This window comes from Diospyros lotus, chromosome 2 (assembly GCF_014633365.1).
Source record: "Diospyros lotus cultivar Yz01 chromosome 2, ASM1463336v1, whole genome shotgun sequence".
NCBI lineage: Eukaryota > Viridiplantae > Streptophyta > Magnoliopsida > Ericales > Ebenaceae > Diospyros > Diospyros lotus.
The window spans coordinates 20,485,436-20,507,124 of record NC_068339.1 but is presented as its reverse complement, the minus strand read 5'-3'; the positions used below and the strand labels follow the sequence as shown (position 1 = coordinate 20,507,124).

General features: G+C 36.6%; 1 protein-coding gene across 8 annotated transcripts in view; it reads left to right on the top strand.

Moving 5' to 3' along the window:
- LOC127794277 (mediator of RNA polymerase II transcription subunit 16) overlaps window positions 1–21,689 on the top strand; it is a 44,056-nt gene that overhangs the window by 21,022 nt on the left and 1,345 nt on the right. For 6 of the 8 annotated variants that reach the window (XR_008021593.1, XR_008021592.1, XM_052325251.1 and 3 more), the window contains 12 exons: window positions 129–230; window positions 315–399; window positions 1,619–2,215; window positions 2,898–3,498; window positions 3,677–3,756; window positions 11,737–11,819; window positions 11,999–12,235; window positions 12,372–12,543; window positions 12,745–13,247; window positions 13,486–13,662; window positions 16,353–16,724; window positions 18,635–18,808. Coding sequence is in view for 6 of the 8 variants with exons in the window: in XM_052325251.1 (XP_052181211.1) it covers window positions 129–230; window positions 315–399; window positions 1,619–2,215; window positions 2,898–3,498; window positions 3,677–3,756; window positions 11,737–11,819; window positions 11,999–12,235; window positions 12,372–12,543; window positions 12,745–13,247; window positions 13,486–13,662; window positions 16,353–16,724; window positions 18,635–18,781 (3,156 nt within the window). In the remaining 2 variants the exon portion in view is untranslated. The remainder of the gene's footprint in view (window positions 1–128; window positions 231–314; window positions 400–1,618; window positions 2,216–2,897; window positions 3,499–3,676; window positions 3,757–11,736; window positions 11,820–11,998; window positions 12,236–12,371; window positions 12,544–12,744; window positions 13,248–13,485; window positions 13,663–16,352; window positions 16,725–18,634; window positions 18,809–21,689) is intronic. The other 2 variants (XM_052325252.1, XM_052325257.1) reach the window with 2 other exon arrangements.

Genomic DNA, 21,689 nt, shown 5'->3' with positions numbered 1-21,689 from the left:
TCCCCTCTTCTGTTGGGTCTTTTTGCCCTCCATTCTGATGAGTGAATGGTATTGATAATCCGATTCCTCCTTTATTTTAAATGAATGTTGAAGTGATTTTTGAGCTCACTTCACATTTGACAATTCAGGGCTTGCCTAATCTGGTCAGAGATGCAAGTTGTTGGCAGCGGGAGCATGAATGGAGGCAAGATATTGCTGTTGTTACAAAGTGGCTTTCTGGGGTGCCTCCAGTAAGAACAATTTTATCTCTTCTTGTTATTTGATTTTATAAACCACTGAATATTTGATTATTATGTCATATTTCTTAAAACCAGTATAGGTGGCTTTCCTCTAGATCTAGTAGTTCTGCAAACTCCACTTTTGAGGAAAAATTTCTTTCACAGCAGCCTCAAGCTCCAGGTTAGTTCTTTATCTTCTTTGTTCTTATTAAGTTTGCTTGTCTGTTTGTTTATTTTTTTCCTGATATGAAAGCTCTTATTTTATGATTACTATTGCTTGTTTTTCCCTTTGTTATGGGGAACTATTGATCAATTTATTGTTTCTCAAGATACTAAAGTACCCTTTACTTTCATAATGATAGTTTGAAACATGTTAATTAAATTCACAATGGGTGTGCCATCCTGGCACATGAAGCATGAACACAGCTTCAGGATGGCAGGGAGATATGCCTGTAATGAATTTAAAAATATCATGCCTTAATCTACAAATAAATTGATGTATGCATACATATATACACATGGATATGATTACTATTTCTGTATTTTTCTTACCACAAAATACATTTCTGTTATGTAAATTAAAAAATTTTTATTGTAAAGAAGTGAGTAGAGTCTGATAAGAAATTTGAATTATTTTAGTTATTTGTACCAGGATTTAGATTTTGTTTAAATCTTGTGGTATACATTTAATAGTTTTGTCTTTTAAGATTTGTTTGGATATTGTAATTTGAAAATATATTGTAATAGTCTTTAGTCATGTAAATGAATGATATAGTTGATTAGTAGAATAAAAATTGGTTGCTCTCGCTCTCTCTCTCACGGGTCTCCCTTTCCCTCTCTATTTCTTCTTCCCCTTTCCAAGATTTCTTCTCTCCCCTCCCCCTGATTTTCTCTCTCAGATTTTCCTCTTTTATCTTTTAATTCTCTGAGATTCTATTCTCCATCCAGCATCACAATTCCTTTTGAAATCTACAGTCATCTTGAAATTTTGGTTTTAGAATTCTAAAATTAAAAACTCTAAAAGTCACATTGTACCTAACCACAATTTTGTCTTATTACTGAATTCTAATTTGTTTTCTATCAACTTGTAATGTAATTGATGTGTCTAGTCTGAAGAGATAATGTTTCTTCAGTAAACATGTTTGCCCTCATGATGGATGCATATTTCACCAAAGCTTGTCTGGACCTAAAAATTAAAATATTGGATGGAGATATCTTGATGAACTTACTGGCATTGGAGTTGCCAACATGAGTTGGAGTTGAAAATATGTTTGGCATGGAACAAGTGCCTGCTAGAACTTAAATTAATTTTATCTGTTGATCAATTTATTTAATGCTGCCAAATTTGAACAGCTTATTAAATCTCTTGCTCTAATGCAATATTTTCCCTTGTGTTTCAGCTGGGTGGCCAAATTTTCTGTGTGTGTGCTCTGTTTTCTCATCAGGTTCGGTTCAACTTCACTGGTCGCAGTGGCCTCCTAATCAGAGTGGTGCTGCATCAAAATGGTTTTGCACAAGCAAAGGGCTTTTGGGAGCTGGGCCTAGTGGGATTATGGCTGCTGATGCTATTATAACAGATGCTGGTGCCATGCATGTGGCAGGTGTTCCAATTGTGAACCCATCAACTGTTGTTGTTTGGGAGGTCACACCTGGCCCCGGAAATGGATTTCAAGCGACTCCAAAAGCAAGTACAAGCACTGGTGTCCCTCCCTCACTTAACCCTCCTTCTTGGGATGGTTTTGCCCCTTTGGCTGCTTATTTATTTAGCTGGCAAGAATATTTCCTATTGGAAGCAAAGCAAGGGAAAAAGCATTCAGATCAAGATTATAGTGATATGGTATCACTTCATTGTTCCCCAGTCTCAAATTTTTCTGCATATGTGAGTCCTGAGGCTGCAGCTCAAACAGCAGCAACCACTACATGGGGCTCTGGAGTTACTGCAGTCGCCTTTGACCCGACCCGTGGTGGTTCCGTAATAGCTGTAGTGATTGTTGAGGGTACTGACTTATGTCTTGCTTTTAAATTGAACTCCTCTTTTGCATTCTTGTTTCTCCTTTCTACTTATTCTTTATCATTCTGAGGGGGCACTCTGTTGTATAGTGTTGAACTTTGCTGGTGAAACGTTATGCACCTTAGCTGTAGTATATCCGTGTGCAGTCCTTCACCTCTTGTAAATGAGTAATCAAAGCTTTTTAAATGCTTCCATCATTTAGTTGACAAAATTCATTAACCGAGGATCACTTTCACGAGCATTTGGCACATGTTCCCGGTTTGGATACTTGTGGTTACTTTTATTTATAGTAAAACATGCATATTTCTCTTAGCAAAAAAGAAATAGGAAATGTGGCATGTTCTTTATTTTTCTTTCAAGTTTGAATGGTACTGTTAAAGGCTGGATATGTTATTGTTGTTGTTTTGAATGGTACTGTTCTTTTGCTTTAAGACAGATCTTGTCTATGTTCATTGGTTACATTTTCATGAATTTATATTATCTTACAGTTTCTATTGTTCTGTGCCATAAGCTTGTTTTTCTGTTCACCAAATAGAAAGGCATATAATATTTGTTGTTCAGTGCTAAATGTTAACTAAACAATTATCAATTACTTCTGTTAGTTACATCTGAATCCTTGTTTTTCTTGGGGTTCAAAACTAATCAAATCTTATTTTGAATTTTTGCAGGGCAATACATGTCCCCTTATGATCCAGATGAGGGTCCTTCAATTACAGGTTGGAGAGTTCAACGCTGGGAATCATCTCTTAAGCCTGTTGTCCTTCACCAGATTTTTGGAAACCCAACCTCCAGTTTTGGTGGTCAGGCTCCCATGCAGACAGTGTGGGTAACCACAGTAAACAAATGCATTCCACCAACCAGTGATTTCAAAATTCATCAAGCAGCTGATGTAAGAAACACATCTGATACTGGCATTGAGAAGACGAAAAGGGTCTGTTTTGATCCATTTGATCTTCCAAGTGATGTTAGAACTCTTGCTCGAATTGTGTACTCTGCTCATGGGGGGGAGATTGCTGTTGCTTTTCTACGAGGCGGCGTTCACATTTTTTCTGGTGCAAGCTTTGCACCTGTTGATAACTACCAGATCAATGTTGGTTCCACAATTGCTGCTCCTGCCTTTTCATCTACAAGCTGCTGTTCAGCATCAGTGTGGCATGATACCAGCAAGGATTGTACTATGTTGAAGATAATTCGTGTTCTTCCTCCTGCTGTACCAAGTAGTCAAGTGAAAGCAAACTCATCAACCTGGGAGCGTGCTATTGCGGAAAGGTACCTTACAAATGGTTGTTTATACCTCTTAGAAATAGCTTTGGTATGGGAGAGAGTCATGCTTTTGATGCTGCTCTGTCAATGTTTTTAAATGCATGTGGTATTAAGAGTTAGTCTACCACAGGAAATGCTTTGCGTCTGGAATGAATATAAACAGGGTCTTGTTTTGTTGGAGCAGGTTTTGGTGGAGCCTGTTGGTAGGAGTTGATTGGTGGGATGCTGTTGGCTGTACACAGAGTGCAGCAGAGGATGGCATCGGTATAATGTTTAAAGTATTCAATATGCTAATGTGATAATGATAAATTACTTGAGGATTTATCTGGTAGACCTTAAATGCGCCTCTGAAACTGAGTAGAATAGAGATCAAACTGTTTAGAGTTCAAAGTGCCTTCCCCTTTGAGCATAGGATTCCTTTCCTCTTGAATTAAGTGGCTACTATGAATAGACAACAAAGAAAAGTGTTTTAACTGTTGAGATCATTTATCTCTTTATCTCTAAAAGGTTAAGTCGTTTCTCATTCTCTCTTTACCATAGTAGTTATTAGGCCGAATAGATTAATATATCATGAACTTTGACTCAATTTTCAATTTTATCTAGTTTTGACCTTGCTTCAGTTTTGGTCATCAAACTTTAACTTTTGTTTCAATTTTATTCTCAATCGGCTAATCGTGTGCCTCAGCTTACGGCTGATGTGGTGTGCTGATGTGTCCAATAATGGACACACTAGCAAAATAACATCGTTTTGCCTTACTCTTGCCAAAATACATAAGGCAAAACGACGTCGTTTTGGTAAAAATTAATAATCAAATGTACAAACCCAATAATCAATTGTTATAAATTGGGAGCATTGGCAGCCTTTAAACACACCCAAGAAACCAATTAAACACCACTCAACACACTCACAACTCACCGGCCAACAAACCACAACACATCAGATAATAAAGAACAGAATTTAAAGGCATAAAAACAGAATAAGAAAGAAACATCAAATCACATGAGACGTAGCCTTTATTTTTGTTCAAGCCAATTGAATTGGCTCTACATCCAGTATTCCAACACCCTCAATCGAGCAACCTTTATTTAGTAGAAATTGATCCGTACAAAATCCAAGCTCTCATACAATCCTATCGCTCAAGTACAATCCCTCATTCACTCCAAGAAAGTCCAATAACTCATACATAAGCCTCACTTTCTCTAGAACAACATGTACTCACAATAGCAATTGAGAGCTTGAAAGAATATTAACTCTCTTTCGATTGCTGCCTTGCCCTCTTATTTATAAAAGAGGCGGAACCCCCATATAACTAATCAAATATGGAATATTATAGTTAGACCAAATAAAACTCTAACTGCCTAAAATAAATCTAGCCGATAAATCTTCAAAGCTTGCACTGTTCTCCTATCATCTATCTCGAGGCAAACATAACATCAATAATCAAATACACAAAATTAATAACTAAATACACAAATTAATAATCAAATACACAAAATAATCAAATACATATACACAAAATCAATAATCAAGTACACAAAATAATCAAATACACACATACACATAATCAATAATCGATACCCAAAATCATAAACCCAAAATTAATAACCAAATACACAAACCCAAAATCACAAAATATGAATGGTGGGTTGGGTCAACCCAGATCTGGGTTGGCTGAAGCTTGTTGTTAATGGCAGAAACAAGGGTGAGGGAGCTTCAACGAAGGCCGGCACGATGACCGACGATGGTGAAGTGGTTGGAGAAGCTGACAAGGCAAGGGCTGATAGCTGGAGCGAGATTGGCCGATCGAACTTAGAGGCAAAGGAGGCCAACGATGAAGGCTCAGCCGATAGATCAGAGGCTGTCGAGGAGTCGATGACGACGGCTTTCGTGAGCAGTCGGTGAAGGCATGCGAGAGCTGGCTGTCACTATGGCAACATGGTCGGCATCTGATGGTGGTCGGAGGCAGCGGATCTAGGTATCTATTGGTCGCATCACCGACAGCCATGGCTTGATGTGTTCGCCATGGCCGCAGCCCTTTGCTTTCGGCCCTTTGGTCTTCTCCTTTCTCTCTTCTTTTTCTGATCGGTTGGCTTTGTGTTCGCCATTAATGGAAGCAAGGCCGCTAGCGATGAAGAGTGAGGAAGAAAGAGGCGGTTGGTGGCGGTAAAGGCAAAAAGGGCAGTGACACAAGGTGTAGGCAAAAGCCCTAGGTGATTTGGGGAAGAAGATGAGTTTTGACCCATCAAGTGTTGGGTTGACCCACTGGGTCAAATCTGAATCAATGTCAACTTAACCCATTACTTGGGGTTTCAAAATGCACAAGCCAAAACAACATCGTTTTGTCTTGTACATTGCAACAACATCACAGCAAAACGACACCGTTTTGCTGATGTGTCCATTATTGGACACATCAATACATCACCTCAACGCCACGTATGTTGTGGCACACGCTTGGCCAATTGAGGATAAAATTGAAACAAAAGTTAAAGTTCAATTATTAAATTGAAACAAAGGTCAAAACTGGATAAAATTGAAAAATGACCCTAAGTTTGGGATAAAACAGTCTAATTGGCCTAGTTATTAACGTACCTTTAAGTTATAATGTGTAGACTTCTTGCCCCCCACAATTGTTCAATAGCTTATTGTTTCCCCTTCTTTCTATTGCATTTTTCCTGGGTACGTGATCTGATAAGGGTGTAGGGTAGTAGTTGTGGTCATTCAGTGATATTGTCACGATTTTGATTTTGTTTTTTATTATTATTTGTTCTAATAATGATTTAGACTTCATATTTTTGCTTTTTTTTGTTCAGAATGTTTTGATTAGCTTTTATTTTTGGTATGCTAATTTATCTGTATCATATAAGTATGCAGTATGGATGCAATGGGGATTGATTGATCTGGAATATTGTTCAGATGTCTTCCCTATCTTCCCCAGATGAATTCATCATCACCACCACCATCATCATTATTGTCGTCGTCATCGTCGTCATCATCTTCTTCTTCTTCCCTTCTTTCCTTCTCTTTTCTGCAATTTTCCCTTGCTTTCCTGCATCAAATTTGGTATCAGAGCAAACACCCATTCTAAGCATCCCTCAATTTCCCGCAACATAACAATTCCATCAGTTTCCACTGTTCCAGCAACCAAAGAAACTTTCAGCTACAGCAGCCTCATTTTCCATCATCAATTGACCACATTCAAGCAGTACCCTTCAGGCCACAACTTTCTTCAAGTTCAAAAAATAGGAACTTGGTATCAGAAATTTGTAGAACTTATGCCTTAGGAGCTATAAACACCACAACTGTCAAGAAACTTATAGCAATAGCACACCAACAGCATCCATATGGCAGAACATCACAGCCATCATAATATGTCATTGGGGCCTTCAGCAATATCAGGAACAATCAAGGCACAATCTTCATCATTAAACTACAATACACCATCATCAATTATTGTCATGAAGTATTATGCTCAATTCCTGCAAAAGTTTTTCTATTATTCTCATGCTATGGGTATTGCATCACACAAAAAGGGACTGCAACCTATGAGAGGGAGGGGGAGAAGGGAGGGCAAGAGCGCTCAAGCTCTTACAAAATATTTAAGTTTTATTCATCTCCACAATTATAATTTTGTATTACCCATCTTTTGATCTCTAGACGTATCTTAACCCAACTTTTTATCTTGCTTCGACCTTTTGTTTCTTGAGATTCTCCCACCAGATTGAGATATGTTTCCAAAGCTTAATGGCCAAATTTTAACTCGCTTGTCATATGGAATCTTCTTAAGTTAGAAACATGTTCAAGAGAATGATGCCAACCAATGAAATCATCAGGTTGCATTCTTCCCTCAAATTTAGGAATATCAACCTTGATCCCCAAGTTTGGAGAAGTGTTATTTTACAGTTGTGTAGTATTGGTAACTGCTGGGATAGCCTTTATATAAAGTTATACTACAGTGTGCCAAGATAATCAAGCAATTATATTAAAGTTATCTCATTTTTCTTTCTATCTACTCTCTGTTCTTCTCTATTTTCTCTCTAAATTCTTTCATTTCTCTCTATTCTCTGTTTCCCTCTGTTCTTCACTTTGTTTTCTCCCTAAATTCTATCGTTTTTCTCCCTCTTTCTTCCTTCTTTTATGACTGTCAACTAGAAATCCTAGATTCAAAACCTAGGATCCTGACAATTGGTAGCAAAGCAGTCGGTTCTTGGATTGCTATTCACAGCAACCTGCATCTACAAGTTTTGGAACTATGGCTGATGGTACACGCATGAAGCAATTTGAATCTCAATTGCAGCAGGTGAATGTGAAAGTTTCAGATCTGTAGGCTTTAGTGGATTCTCTGGAATCTGGATACAGCAAAAACCATGAGGCGATCCTTTCTTTGGATCAGAAGTTTGAGACATCTATGGGTGGCTTAGCGAGAAGGCTAGATGGATTTATGTTAATGTTCTCGAAATTGCCTCAAGTAAGTCTTCCTTCTGATTTTCCTCCTAAAGAAAGATCAGATTCACTCCTGCCAGGAAATGGAGTGATTCATAGAATTTTGCAAATTATTGAAGGAGAATGCTGATCCAATTCTAGAAGGTATTGATGGTGATGCTACTGACGTGACATGTCCTAAGCAATCTAAGGATGAACAGAGCAAGGTGCTTAGTTCAAACAACATTGAAGATATTCATGATTGGGATTTGAATCTGTTCAAATCATGTGACCTTGGCTCCATCACAAGCTCAATGAACACAGTCAAAGATCCTCTCCCTTTAAAGCATCTCACTGGAGAAGTTCAGCCACTTGTAGGCATTTTGGATCCAAAGGACATTATAGTCCAAGGTGGTTTTAGGTTTATCAAGGAAGGTCAAATTGTTCCAATTAAACCAACTCTAAGAACTTTTACATGAGGTGGGAGATTTGGATATCCCATGGAGTGATCTGGATTTGAAAAAGAGAATCGGTGCAGGTTCCTTTGGTGTTTATTTAGGAACTCTTGAATGGATGGCTCCAGAAGTTCTCTGTGATGAACCATCCAACGAGGAGTTAGATGTATACAACTTTGGTGTGAAATTATGGGAAATTGCATGGAATTCCACACTGTATTGATTTGCTCAATCGAATTTCCGAGTCTCTAGTTTCTTTGATTTTCTTGGGAACAAGAAAAATTTTGAAGGGAAAGGAAATGTCAGGCATTAGAGAATTAGGAAATAAACAGAGCAGTTGTGTGTAGAGGAGTGTTATTTTACAGTTGTGTAATAGTGGTAACTGCTTGTGTAATAGTGGTAACTGCTGTAAATAATTGCTAGGATAGCCTTATATAATGCTATACTATAGTGTGCCGAGATAATCAAGCAATTATATTGAAGTTATCTCACTTTTCTCTCAATTTACTCTTTGTTCTTCTCTCTATTTTGTCCCTAAATTCTCTCATTTCTCTCTATTCTCTGTTTCCCTCTGTTCTTCACTTTGTTTTCTCCCTAAATTCTATCATTTCTCCCTCTCGTTCTTCCTTCTTTTATAACTGTCAACTAGAAGTCCTAGATTCAAAACCTAGGATCCTGACAGGAGGAGGCCAGCAGCGAATGTTGCATTGACTTGGTCGAGGTGCATCTTCATCAATGAAATGGTCAGCAAAGGGATTATCAAAACACCCCAAAAAAGTGGAGTATGAGGGCACAAAGTTCAAAAAATAACTCTGTAGGCTCAAAATTGATGGTGTTAGTATTTGATGCTAGTGGGCAATGATGCGGGATTGATTGGTGTATAATGTGTCACTGACTATGCACTGATGCAATAGATGCTGCAGTAATTCTACCTTCCAACTAACATAGGGACATCTTAAAGGATGCTGATCTTGGTGAGGTTAATAATCTCTCATTGACTAATATTTTGGCCAAATGATCACCTTGAGAGGCCACCTCAATTAGAGAAAAGATTCCAAGAAAAACGTATTTATGGTATGCAAATACATTCTTAAAGGTGTGTGTTACAATTAAAGGCAATTTGGTTTTATTGTAGCACTCCCAAGGCAGTGTAGTTTTGTATCCTTCTGATGTGGGATTCTTGGAGCCGCTATGCTAATCATTCTCCTTCTTCTTTCCTCCTCTCTCCTCTGCTATTCTTCTCTGTTCTGCATATACCTCCTGCTGCTGTTGCATCTCCTTCTTTGTTCTTATTCTTCTTCTACTTATGATTCCCTTCTGCTGCCACTTCGTTCCTTCTTCTCATTCTCTTACCTTCTGCACAAAATTTTCTTTCTTTTTTGTTTTTGACCTTACAGTTTACTATTCTTTCTTCTTAATATCTTCTTTTACCTTCTGTTTTCTCATCTTTGGCCATACTATGTGTTCCTCCCACTTTCAGGATTGCCTTTCTTTCCCTGGATCTATTCTTCTCTTTCACTTCTCTCTCTGGTTTCTATGGTGTCAACATCTCTTGTGTGTTGATTTGACGCCTTTAACAATGTTGCCTTTCATTAATTTTACTGAGTGTTATTTTAAACTACTTTAATTGGTCTGCAGTCAAACGACTCAAGATTGTTTGAATACTGCTTTCAAATTTAGAATTCCCTGGCCTTCAATTCATCAAAGACTAATTATTAATACAATATAAAATTAGAGAACTACGGTTTATTTTTTGGATTATGCAGCTGCAAAATTTCCTTTTAGGTTCAACTTTGTCCTGCCAAGCTCAATCACATTCCCCAGGCTTTTCTCACATTTGGCCTATAATTAACCCTAATAAGCCATAAAATATTGCTATCCTGACAACTGCATCAGCTAAACCTCCTATTAGTTGTACCATTCTAAATTCCCTTGGCTTTTAATTCAATCATAGTTGTCAAAGGCGCAAGGCGCGCTAATACACAAATTAGTGCTTGGGGCCTAGGCACAAGGTGAAATGCGAGCCTATCATGTCTCTAGGAGCAATAGAGGGTAATATTGTAATAAGAATATAATACTGTTAGGATTATAGTTGTATTGCACATGGGTGGTTGTATTGCACATGGGTGCAATGGATGTGAGGCTATAAATAGGCCCTGCTATAGGAGGAGAATCATGTTTTTGAATTGTTGAATAAAATCTCTCATTTCCCTCTCTTGAATTCTCTCAATCTCCCTAGCCTTAGGCACACGAGGTGCACATTTATTCAAAATGCTTATAAAGTACTTATACACTATTCTTTTCAATATGTATCTATAAGGAGGTTCATGCAAACTCAAAATCATAAATGACAAATAACCAACCCTGTCATAACAATGAATGTTGTTGTAGAATAACAATTAGTTTTTTTCTAACTGTGAAAAAGATCAGAGGAAGGAAGAAATTATAGCAAAACATACTATAAAAAAACAGTTAATTTCTTCTAATTTCTTTTGACATTAAAAGAAAGAAAGAAAAATTATAACAGAACACACGGCAAAAACAGTTATAGAAAAACAATTAGTTTATTTTAATTTGCGAAAGAAATTATAAGAGAAAAAAAATTCAGTACAACACATAGTGAAAACATTTATTTCTTAACAATTAGTTTCTCCTAAATTGCAATAGAAATTAGAAGAAAGTTAAAGAGTAGAACACAGAAAAAAAAAACAATTACAACACAGAGTTAGTTTCTTCTAAATTGCAAAAGAAATTAGAAGAAAGAAAGAAAAATGAAGCAGAATGCAGATTGGAGTACTTTTCCAGCAAGTGAACATCACTGCCAAGGGATCTCGGCAAGTGGGAGATCCGCCATTTTTGGCTTACATTGCTAGGTTTGCCTCTCATTGATATACAAGAATATGCAATGAAATCAAGAAGAAATAAGATCTAAGATGACAAATGGACAAGAAATGGGGTTTTAATGTACTTACATATACAAGGCATGTGTCTTGTGCCTTGCATGAGGCCTGGCACCTTATCTACCTAGGCAGTGCCTCAAGAATGGTGCTGTGCATCAGGGGTGATGAGGTGCACAGAGCTGCGCCTCTGTGTGCCTTTGACACCTATGAGTTAAATTTATTCCCATTCAGTAGGGATAACATTTGGGGTGAGTTGGGGTCTCAATTATGTTTGTTTTGCTTTCTTATGTCTTTGGAATGGTGATCAATGCAGAATTTAATGGTTGCATCTTACGAGTGCTGAATCTAAGAGCTTATATAAATTAAATATCATGATTAAGCATTTTTTTTCTTGTACATATCTCAATGTGGTATGATGGGCTTTTATTTGTTATTGACAGTTGATGCATTTTTTTTTTTTCCTTTTCAGTCTCATTGAACAGTGTTATTGCAGTGCTGGATGCAGACTTCCACTCTCTTCCTTCGACTCAGCATAGACAACAGTATGGCCCTGTATGTCATGGCATTCCTAGTTTAGTTCTCCCAACCAATTTACTTATTTTATTTATTTACTGGCTTGACTTTCCTGTGAGTCAAGTATGAAACATGGGGAAAAGGTAACATTTTATAAAGTCCACTTAGTGATGTGATTCCTTTCTTGCTGTAATTGCATTTATTTTTGTATGATACAGAGTCTAGACAGAATAAAATGCAGGCTACTGGAAGGTACAAATGCTCAAGAAGTGAGGGCAATGGTTTTAGATATGCAAGCAAGGCTGTTGCTGGATATGCTAGGGAAAGGAATTGAATCAGCCCTGATTAACCCTTCAGCTTTGGTTTCTGAGCCCTGGCAAGAATCTGGTGAGAAGTTATCTAGTATTGACCCTGAATCAATGGCTGTTGAACCAGCATTAGTTTTAAGCATTCAGGTTTGTTTCTTGTTCTTTTCTTTTTCTTTGGTTTACTGGGATCTTATTATTATTATTAATTAATTTATTTATTTATTTTAAATGTGATTACTCCATTATGTCTTCTTGATTTGCTTCTCTAATTTTAATGATGTAGGCCTATGTTGATGCAGTCCTTGACCTTGCATCACATTTCATTACACGGTTGCGACGTTACGCTAGTTTCTGCCGTACCTTGGCAACTCATGCAGTTACAGCAGGCACTGGGGGAAATCGGAGTATGGTGGCTAGTCCTACCCAAACTTCTAATCCTCCTGCTACAAGCCAGGGTCATCTTCTAATTCTATGATATTTAAGGCTTGTTTCATTGTTCTGGTTCCATTTTAATGTGAAAATTGTAGAAACTGCTATGTAGCTGGCGGAATATTCCACTTCTATTTGCTATCCTTTCATCTATCTTCCTCTGTGTGTGTGTGTTTGGTTTTGACTGGCACACCATTCTGCATAAATGTAACTTCCTCTTTTGCCAGGTGGCCAAGGTGGTACTGCTACTTCTACTGGAAGCACTCAGATGCAAGCTTGGGTGCAAGGAGCTATTGCTAAAATTAGTAGCACCGCAGATGGAGTTCCAAGTTCCACTCCAAATCCCACAAGTGGTCCTTCATCCTTTATGCCAATAAGTATCAACACGGGAACTTTTCCTGGAACTCCAGCAGTTAGGCTCATTGGGGACTGCCATTTCCTTCATAGGTTGTGCCAACTTTTGCTGTTCTGTTTTTTCTTTCGACGAACACAACTGCCTCGCTTTATAGGTGCTGCTCAGAGAAACACCGATGCCAATATGCAAAAGCCTCAGCCTGGTGCGACAGCGAAGGTTGAAGAGGTGAACTCCCTACCTGCAAAACCATCAGCAGAAATGCAGGCAGCTCGGGCTGGACAAGTCATTCCTGGAGCAAAGGGATCTGAAGAAGGTCCAGCTAACCGGTCAAGATTAGGCTCTGGAAATGCTGGACAAGGTTACACATTTGAAGAGGTAAAAGAGTAGCCTAGTATATTTCATATTCAAGATTTAGCTTGCTTTTGGTGTCATTATGTGGAATAGATTTCTTTAATCAATGATCTGAGAAAACTTGCTATGTTTCACAATTTTTAAGATTAAACAATCACCTCTGCCTCATGCTTGATGATTCTGGCCATTTATTCCTTGAAGGGATCATTGGGGAATGGCCATTTATTCCTTGAATTCTTATAATTTTGTTTCTGACACATAGGTTAAGGTCCTCTTCCTCATACTCATGGATCTTTGCCGGCGAACATCTGGTCTGGCACACCCCTTACCAGTTTCTCAAGTGGGAAGCAGCAACATACAGGTGCGCCTGCATTATATTGACGGGAACTACACCGTCTTGCCGGAAGTTGTAGAAGCATCCCTTGGTCCACATATGCAGGTTAGTTGTGTGCATATGTGACACAATTTTCTTTAAAGGTACTTATGCTAGGGAGTTGTATTAATTTTATTGTGATGCTGCCCGTCTCTTTCACTGCCAAAAGTTACTCTTATATTGGCTAATGTCAACCATATTATGAGTCATAAGTTATTTAAATTGAAAACCTGCATTGCCTGATGTCAAAATTGTATGGTTCACAGGTTGTTCACATATGATTTTCCTATATGCTATTTTATTACTTTCACAGCCTTGTTTGAAAGTATTTTTGATGGATAATCAAAGAAATTATATCAGAGAAAATCGCCTTAAGAGGCATAACCCTGTGCAATTGAAAACAAACTAAACATTAACATCTGAAGAAAGCTCATCATGAAAGCAAGCAAATGAAGAACGGCTAAGAGGATATTCCTATCACCTGCAACAAACTGGAGAACTAGAATGTTACCCTTCAGACAGTGAATAAAGTACTCCACTACCTTGAATCCTCTGATCCCCTTTCTAAAGACAGCATGTTTTGCACTCCTGCATGGCACCTTCAACCCCATGCTTACAGAAAGCCTGAGTCAGGCCAGAATTAGCATTGTATCCAAAAAATAGACCCAAAATTACTCCACACTTTTTAGGCCATTGTGCTATGAGTAGATGATCTACAATGTTGTCCGTGATAATGTGTCTGCACTTTCACAAATTATCTATGATGAGAAGCAAGGGTCTATTGTCCAGACAAAAAAAGGCCAGCTCGGGACGCCTCTTGAATTCCAGCACTTGTTTGAAAGAAACTTTCTTTCCCCTTCACTGATTAGCAAGAGCATGATAAAACGAGCAAACTGACAAAAATCCTTTTGACAGATGCAATCCTATTATTCTTCCCTGGCTCACTTGAGTTACTTAGCCCAGTTAATTAACTCAACTCTCTTAATTCAAGGTGTGGAGTAATTTAGCACGATCCTGAGTTAATTAAAGAAATGAACTATAATTGTAAGTTAACTCTTGGAAATGTCTAAGTGAGTTAAGAAAGAATAGCCTTGGGTTACGTTTTAATGAAGTTGAGTTAATTAATTGGGTTATATAACTTGGTTGGGTGAGGGGCCATTCTTGTCTTGAGGTGCTCATGAAGTATGCTAAGGGTGGTCTGCCATCCTAGAGTAGGTCTTTTAATTTGGGAGAATTTTCCTCATTCATTCAAATTAATTGAGTCCATCTGATGTTGTGACTATACAGTCACTCATGAACACATCCCTATCCTGGGCCAACCTATGAAGATGAGGAAAAACCTCACAAAGCAGTATCTCCAAAAAAGAATGAACCTGTGCACCCACACATGCTGAACTTCACCCTACCACATTCCCTGTATTAAAAAGATTGAAATTAAAAACTCTTATCATACTCTCATATCCATTTCCAGAACCAAAACCCCTAGTGGAGAGCTAATACGATCAGTGGACCAACCTCCATCTAGACACTCATGTTTATTGACTACTACTTTCCTCTAAAGGCGATCAACTTATGGAGCAATTCACCATAATCATTTACCCAAAAGAAATTTGTTGAAAAGCCCAAATTTCTGGATACTCAACCTATCCACATTTAAAGGTAAGACCTTAACTCACCTTAATTTGGTGGAATTTGAACTCATTATCAAAGCATCCTTCATGTAAAGTTCCTCTGCAAGACTGCATCTTCATCAACAGCTAGAGACTGGAATCTTGAACAAGGATTTCATAGAAGTGGGAACGCTGGACAATGTTCTCTTAAGTAATTTACCCCTTTTGACAAGCACTGCCTTTTCTAAGATGCCAGTCTTTAATTTTTATTAACTTCTCCACAATTTCATTTCAAATTGCTTCTCTGTAAAGACTGACCCAAGAGGGGGACCAAATAGATTGTGGGCATCGATCCGTCCCTCCCTGCACAACAAGGATGCCGGTTTCTCAACAATAGCAAGGATAACTTCACTGTTACCCAGTTAATGTGGAGACCAAAAAATATTTTCAAAGCATACTGAACGATATGCCTTACCTCCTCTTAGTCCTGATCAGCAAAAGAGATGCCCCCCCCCTTCCCCCCCCCAAAAAAAAACAAAGAAGACAAACACCTTGAAGCCCATTACTCATCCTTCTATTTCCACCATGAATGTTTGTTATATTATCCAAGTCTGCAATGATATTTTCTTTAGCCAATATACTTATAGACTGCATTCATTGACTTTTTGGGTTACAAATTTATATTTCCTCTATTCATGGATTGAGAATTTGTACATGTTTCAAAGCTGATCCATGGAAGTTCATCTCAATTAAGCTATTCTATATTGAAAATTCTTTCCCTAAAGAACTGCTTCAGCTAAACATTATCCCTTCTTGTCCCCCAGACAAAGGAGAAAAAAGGTTAAAATAAACACCTACACATGTGCAGAAGCATGAGGTGGAATCCATAAATACAACCTAAGATGCTGAAGGAAAAGAAATATACTACCTGCTCCTTTTATGAAAATATAATGGGGATCTATATTTTGTTTGGATTTTACTGTACAAATGTTAGGCAATATCTGGGTCTAATATAATTAGTTTGGATTGATATTGCCTAATGATTTTCCTAATGTGATCTATGCAAAACTGTCTGAAATTTGAAATCAAAGTTATATTGATATGGATTGCTTTATAATTTGTCACTTTGCTGGGCTTTGTATGTAGAATATGCCTCGGCCTCGAGGTGCAGATGCTGCTGGCCTGTTACTCCGAGAGTTAGAACTCCATCCTCCTGCTGAAGAATGGCACAGGAGAAATATGTATGGTGGCCCCTGGTCTGATCCAGAGGATATGGGTCCTGCTGATGATCCTTCCAAACTCAGCATTTCAGCTGACCCACTGAAGCTGAATTCACTGGAAGGTATTTACAATGGGGCTAATGTCTTGTGGCCAAGAAAGCGCAGAATGTCAGAAAGAGATGCAGCTTTTGGCTTAAACACTTCTGTGGGCCTGGGTGCTTATCTGGGTATAATGGGATCTCGAAGAGATGTTGTAACTGCTGTGTGGAAGACTGGTCTTGAAGGAGTATGGTACAAGGTTCAGTAAAATTTCCCACTTTCTTCTTTTGTATGTTAATCTTTTTTTTATCTTTTTTTGTTTTGTGTTCATATCTTTATTCTAGGATTGCTGTTTAAAACTTTCCAGATTAGCAAAATGTTCCAAAATCTGTTCTTCGGGATATTAGGGGCCAATACTTACCAGGTGAAACAAATTGTAGGAACCACAGTGATTCTATCATCATCTCAAGCATCAATCCCACTAGGTGGGCTTGGCTTAGAAATTTTTTTAAATGACCAAAAACAATGCAATTCTCAATGCATTTGGCTTTTACCTCTTTAGTATGAACTATCTAAGTAATAGCCCAAATGAGCAAAATGGGGAGCCTCTTTTAGGTTGTTGGTGTTTTGGAGGCATGCTATGATAAGTTCAGCAGTTGATCTCATGAAAGCTAAAGTGGATTATGTACTGGTGGTGGCTTTGTTAAGTGAACAGGCAGGGGGGATCTACCATGGTTTTAGTGGGATCAATTGACCCCACCAAACTTTTTGGTTCCTTTATTATCGGTAGGTAAAATTTCAGCTTAAGTAATTCTACTTTGAACCCACTAAGAAAATGAAAAAAATTTAATTGGTCCCATTGCAAAAATAAAACTTTAATTGACCCAACTTATTAGAAAATTACAAAAATTAATTAAAAAATTGACATTTGACCCTTGTAGAAAATAAAAAAATCATTTGTTAAGTAGTGTACGTTTGTGAAACTAAATTGGTGTAACAATAGAATTTAGTAAGTTAATATATTTTATAACTTTTGTCTATTTTACAGACCAGTGGCGCTGATCTTCAAGATCAAGGCAACCTTTTATCCTTCTACTTTTTGCCCATCTTCTTTTAAATAACATAAGCCCCACTTTCTCTTTTACAAGTAGAGAGGATGAGAGAAATAAAGAGATAAAATAGGAGAGTAATGGAGAAGAAGATATGGAGGAAGAGAGATGGAATTTTAACTTTTAATGTGATTTTGTTTTATAATTGAGGCATATCAATTATTACATCCCTAACTTTAGAAATTTTTAGCTTTGGTTTTCAAAAAAAATAATCAATTGCTCGAGAAACAAACACAATAGAGATTGTGCTACTTATGATTTGATTTGTATTGAATTGATGTTTTTGGATACCTATTATTACATTTAGATTATTTAAATTTTATGATTAACAATGTTAATAATGAAATAATTATACAATGCTTTCAATAAGGAAACTCATTGGGAACTGTTTTAAGAGTATATTTTTAGAAGTATAGATTTATTTATGATTACTTCATTTTATTTGGTAGTTATGCTTAATTAACCTTGGGGATGTGCACGGTCTGGTTTGGAAGAATTTAGAAACCAAACTATAATTTTCTGTTTGCATATATTTTAAAGTGAATCAAGTCATTTTATATAAGTTTGTATGAGAAGTTATAATAAAAATTATATTTGTCTAATTTAATACAAATATTTAAAAGATGTCTAAAATTTTTATCATTAAAATATTTTTGCTACTAGATATATATTTTTAGATAAATATATAATAAATATTATCTAATATATATTATGATTCTGTTTAAGGCTTTTTGTAACACTAACTGAAATGGTAAACCCTATTTCCCAAAATTTACAAACTAAGTTGTGTTTTAAAAAATTTCAACCAAACTAATTGATTCAATTTGGTTTAGTGATTTCGACCAAATTATGCACTCTTAATTGGCCAGACTGCAGCAAAATCCTGGCTCTGCCACTGAACAAGACCTCCTAACTTGTTCCTTTTTGAGGCATTGATACAAGCTACCGCATGAGTTCTTATTTCTGAATTCTTAACATCTTTAAAATTTCTCTCCCCCCCCCCTCTCAAAAAAAAAAAAAAAAACTGTGATCTGAAACTACTCTTTTCCCTCATATACAGTGTATAAGATGCTTGCGGCAGACATCAGCTTTTGCCTCTCCAGGTTCCAGCAATTCACCTAATCAGAATGAGAGAGAAATGTGGTGGATCAGCCGCTGGGCTTATGGATGTCCAATGTGCGGTGGGACTTGGGTTCGAGTTGTATAGTCTTTAAAGTACCATTTCTTTTATCAGGTGCGTCCCTGCTCTCCCTTGTGATTTAGAAAGGCTGAGTTAGATATACTGGTTGATGAAGGAGGTAAATTTTGATTAATTTCCATTGAAACAGACGAATTCCATTTCCTAAGAGAATGACATGAAACTTTACCCAAAAAATGATATTTCCAATATTTCTGACGAAATATTATGAAACATACTGAAACTCACCAAAGCATTAGAAAACATTTTGACAGAATGACTTGCTTCCATTACATGAATTCGGCATTATATGTTGTTATTTCAGGTAGATACATTTTTTTCTATACAAATGTTATCATCAGTTTTCCTGCTTCCTGCTGCAACTTATAGATTTTTTTTTTCTCTGTTATGTTTCTTATTCTTTGTTATTATGAGTAGATACATTTTCTATACAAATGTTATCATTAGTTCCTCTCACTGCCCCTTGTGTTGCACTACAACTTATAATCTAGGATATTTTGTGAACATTGTTCCATGACAAATCAAATACATTTTTGATTCCAAGCTTTTAGTATTCATTAACCTCCAACAAAAACATATCGTGCCTTGATAACACTATATGGTGCCAGCCACATGAATTCGGCTCACCAATCATTTCTATCAATGGCCTTATCTTTTGTAAGGTTCTTACAATTCATATCATACATAGGATGCTCCCACCAGGTTTTTATCCGTTTTCCTCTAGTTGTTGTGTTAAAGATTTGTTTCATTCTGTCCATTCTTCTCATAGGATCCTTTATTGATCTCCTTCTCACACAACGAAGTCATCTTGATCATCTCTCACACATCTTATCTTCATTAGAAACCACTTTAATTTTATTATGAATAATCTCATTTCTAATTTAATCTTTTCTTTTATGGTAATGCATCTAGTATGACATCTTTATTTCTATTCTGCTTTATATTTTGCACATCTGGGTGCTTTATTGCCCAACATTTTGTGCCATACAACAAAGTTGATCTTATAAAATTTTCCTTTTAGTTTTAATGGAGTCTTATATCACATAAAACATAGATACACTTTTCTATTTTAACTATTTTTTTTTTTAAATCTACAGGTTACATTCATTAATCTCCTCATCTTTTTGTTTGATCGATCCAATATATTTAAATTGATCTTTTCTTGGGATTACTTGATCTTCAAGTTCTACTGCAATATCATCCACGTTTGTATTTTTACAAAACTTACATTCTATATATTTGATTTTCAATCTGCTTGACTTTAAACCTCTAGATTCTGGAGTGATCATCCATATCTTGAGTTTAAGATTCGCACATTCTTTTGTCTCATCCACTAAAACAATGCCATTTGCAATTAGCATACACCGTGGCACTTTTGCCTGGATATGTTTAGTGAGTTCATCCATTACTAGGCCAAAGAGAAAAGGGCTTAGTGCACAAATCCTTGATGTAATCCAATTTTAATTAGAAAGGCCTCAGCTCCATGATACATGCCCCCATTAACCTGTAAATAAGCAATTCAGATTTCTTTCTTTTCTAAGACCCTTAATGAGACTTCTCTAAGAACATCATCTTAAGGTTTTCCTAAGTTTATAAACATCATTTGTCATTTTGTTTTTCTCTGTATCTTTTTCATTAGGCACATTGGCACGTATATAGTTTCCATTGTTGACCTACCTGCTAGACATGAGACCAAATTGGTTTTCAAACACCTTGGTTCCTCATCTTAATCGTTGCACTATCACTCTCCCAAAGTTTCATTGTGTGGCTGATTTAGCTCAAATTTTTTCTATAATTTTTGCAACTTTGAACCTTTATATTCTTATAAATAGGCATTAAAGTGCTCTTTCTCCACTCATCATGCATCTTTCTTGATTTAAGTATCAGATTAAATAATTGTTAACTGAAAAATGCCCTCTCCTTCCATGCATTTCCATCCTTCTATCATGATATTATATGGTCCAACAGCTTTACTATTCATCCTATTTTTCAATGTTTCCTTTATTTTGTTTGGACATATATCCTATTTTCTTCAGATTTACTATGATGCCCCAACATGACACTTGTTTCTCCACCTTCATTGAATAACTTAGAGAAACATACATTTGCTTCTCTTCTTGATCACCCCCTCATTTACTAGTACATTTTAGTTTTCCTCTTTTATGCATTTCACTTGGCTCAAATGTCTTGTATTTCCTTCCCATTTTCTAGTCAGTATAAATTTTAGCTTTTGACTTTGCTTCACTAGCTGTCTTCCTTACTTGCTTTTTAGCAAAAATTTGCCACTTTAGGGTTTCTTAATTATGGCATTTATGTAGCGTCTTGTAGCAAATTTGTTTTGTGTAAAGTCCTAGCTAGTAGATATCTCTTTTCTTTTTTTTTGTGTCAAGTCAGTATGAACTTCACTAGCTTATTTTCCTTGCCTTTTTTTTAGCGAAAATATACCACTTTAGATCTTCTTCATTACAGCATTTGTGTAAAGTCTTGTTGCTAACTCTCTAAGTTTTATTTGCTTATTTTTCTTGTACCTCTTCATTTCACTACAAGACACGTTTTGATTTGGAACTTTTGCTTTGACGCTTTTTTGTCATATGTCATGTTTGCTTGAATGAGTTATACCTGACTGTTAGCTATCTAAAGCAATCCCCGCTTCATCAAAATTTATTCTTATTGCATTGTAAATGAAACTATTGTTGTCACTTCACCAAATACCTCTAGAATATTGAATTTTTTTATTCTGTAAATAGAATATTGAAATTTTGTAGCATGTGTTTACAAACCATATCATAAATAATCTTATAATTTTCATAAATTTTATAAACTTGGAATCTTTTTCATATATAGAAGTAGTATTTGTTATTCATACAATGAATTTGACATGGGTTCAATTTACTGTTTAAACTTTAATGTAGAAAGA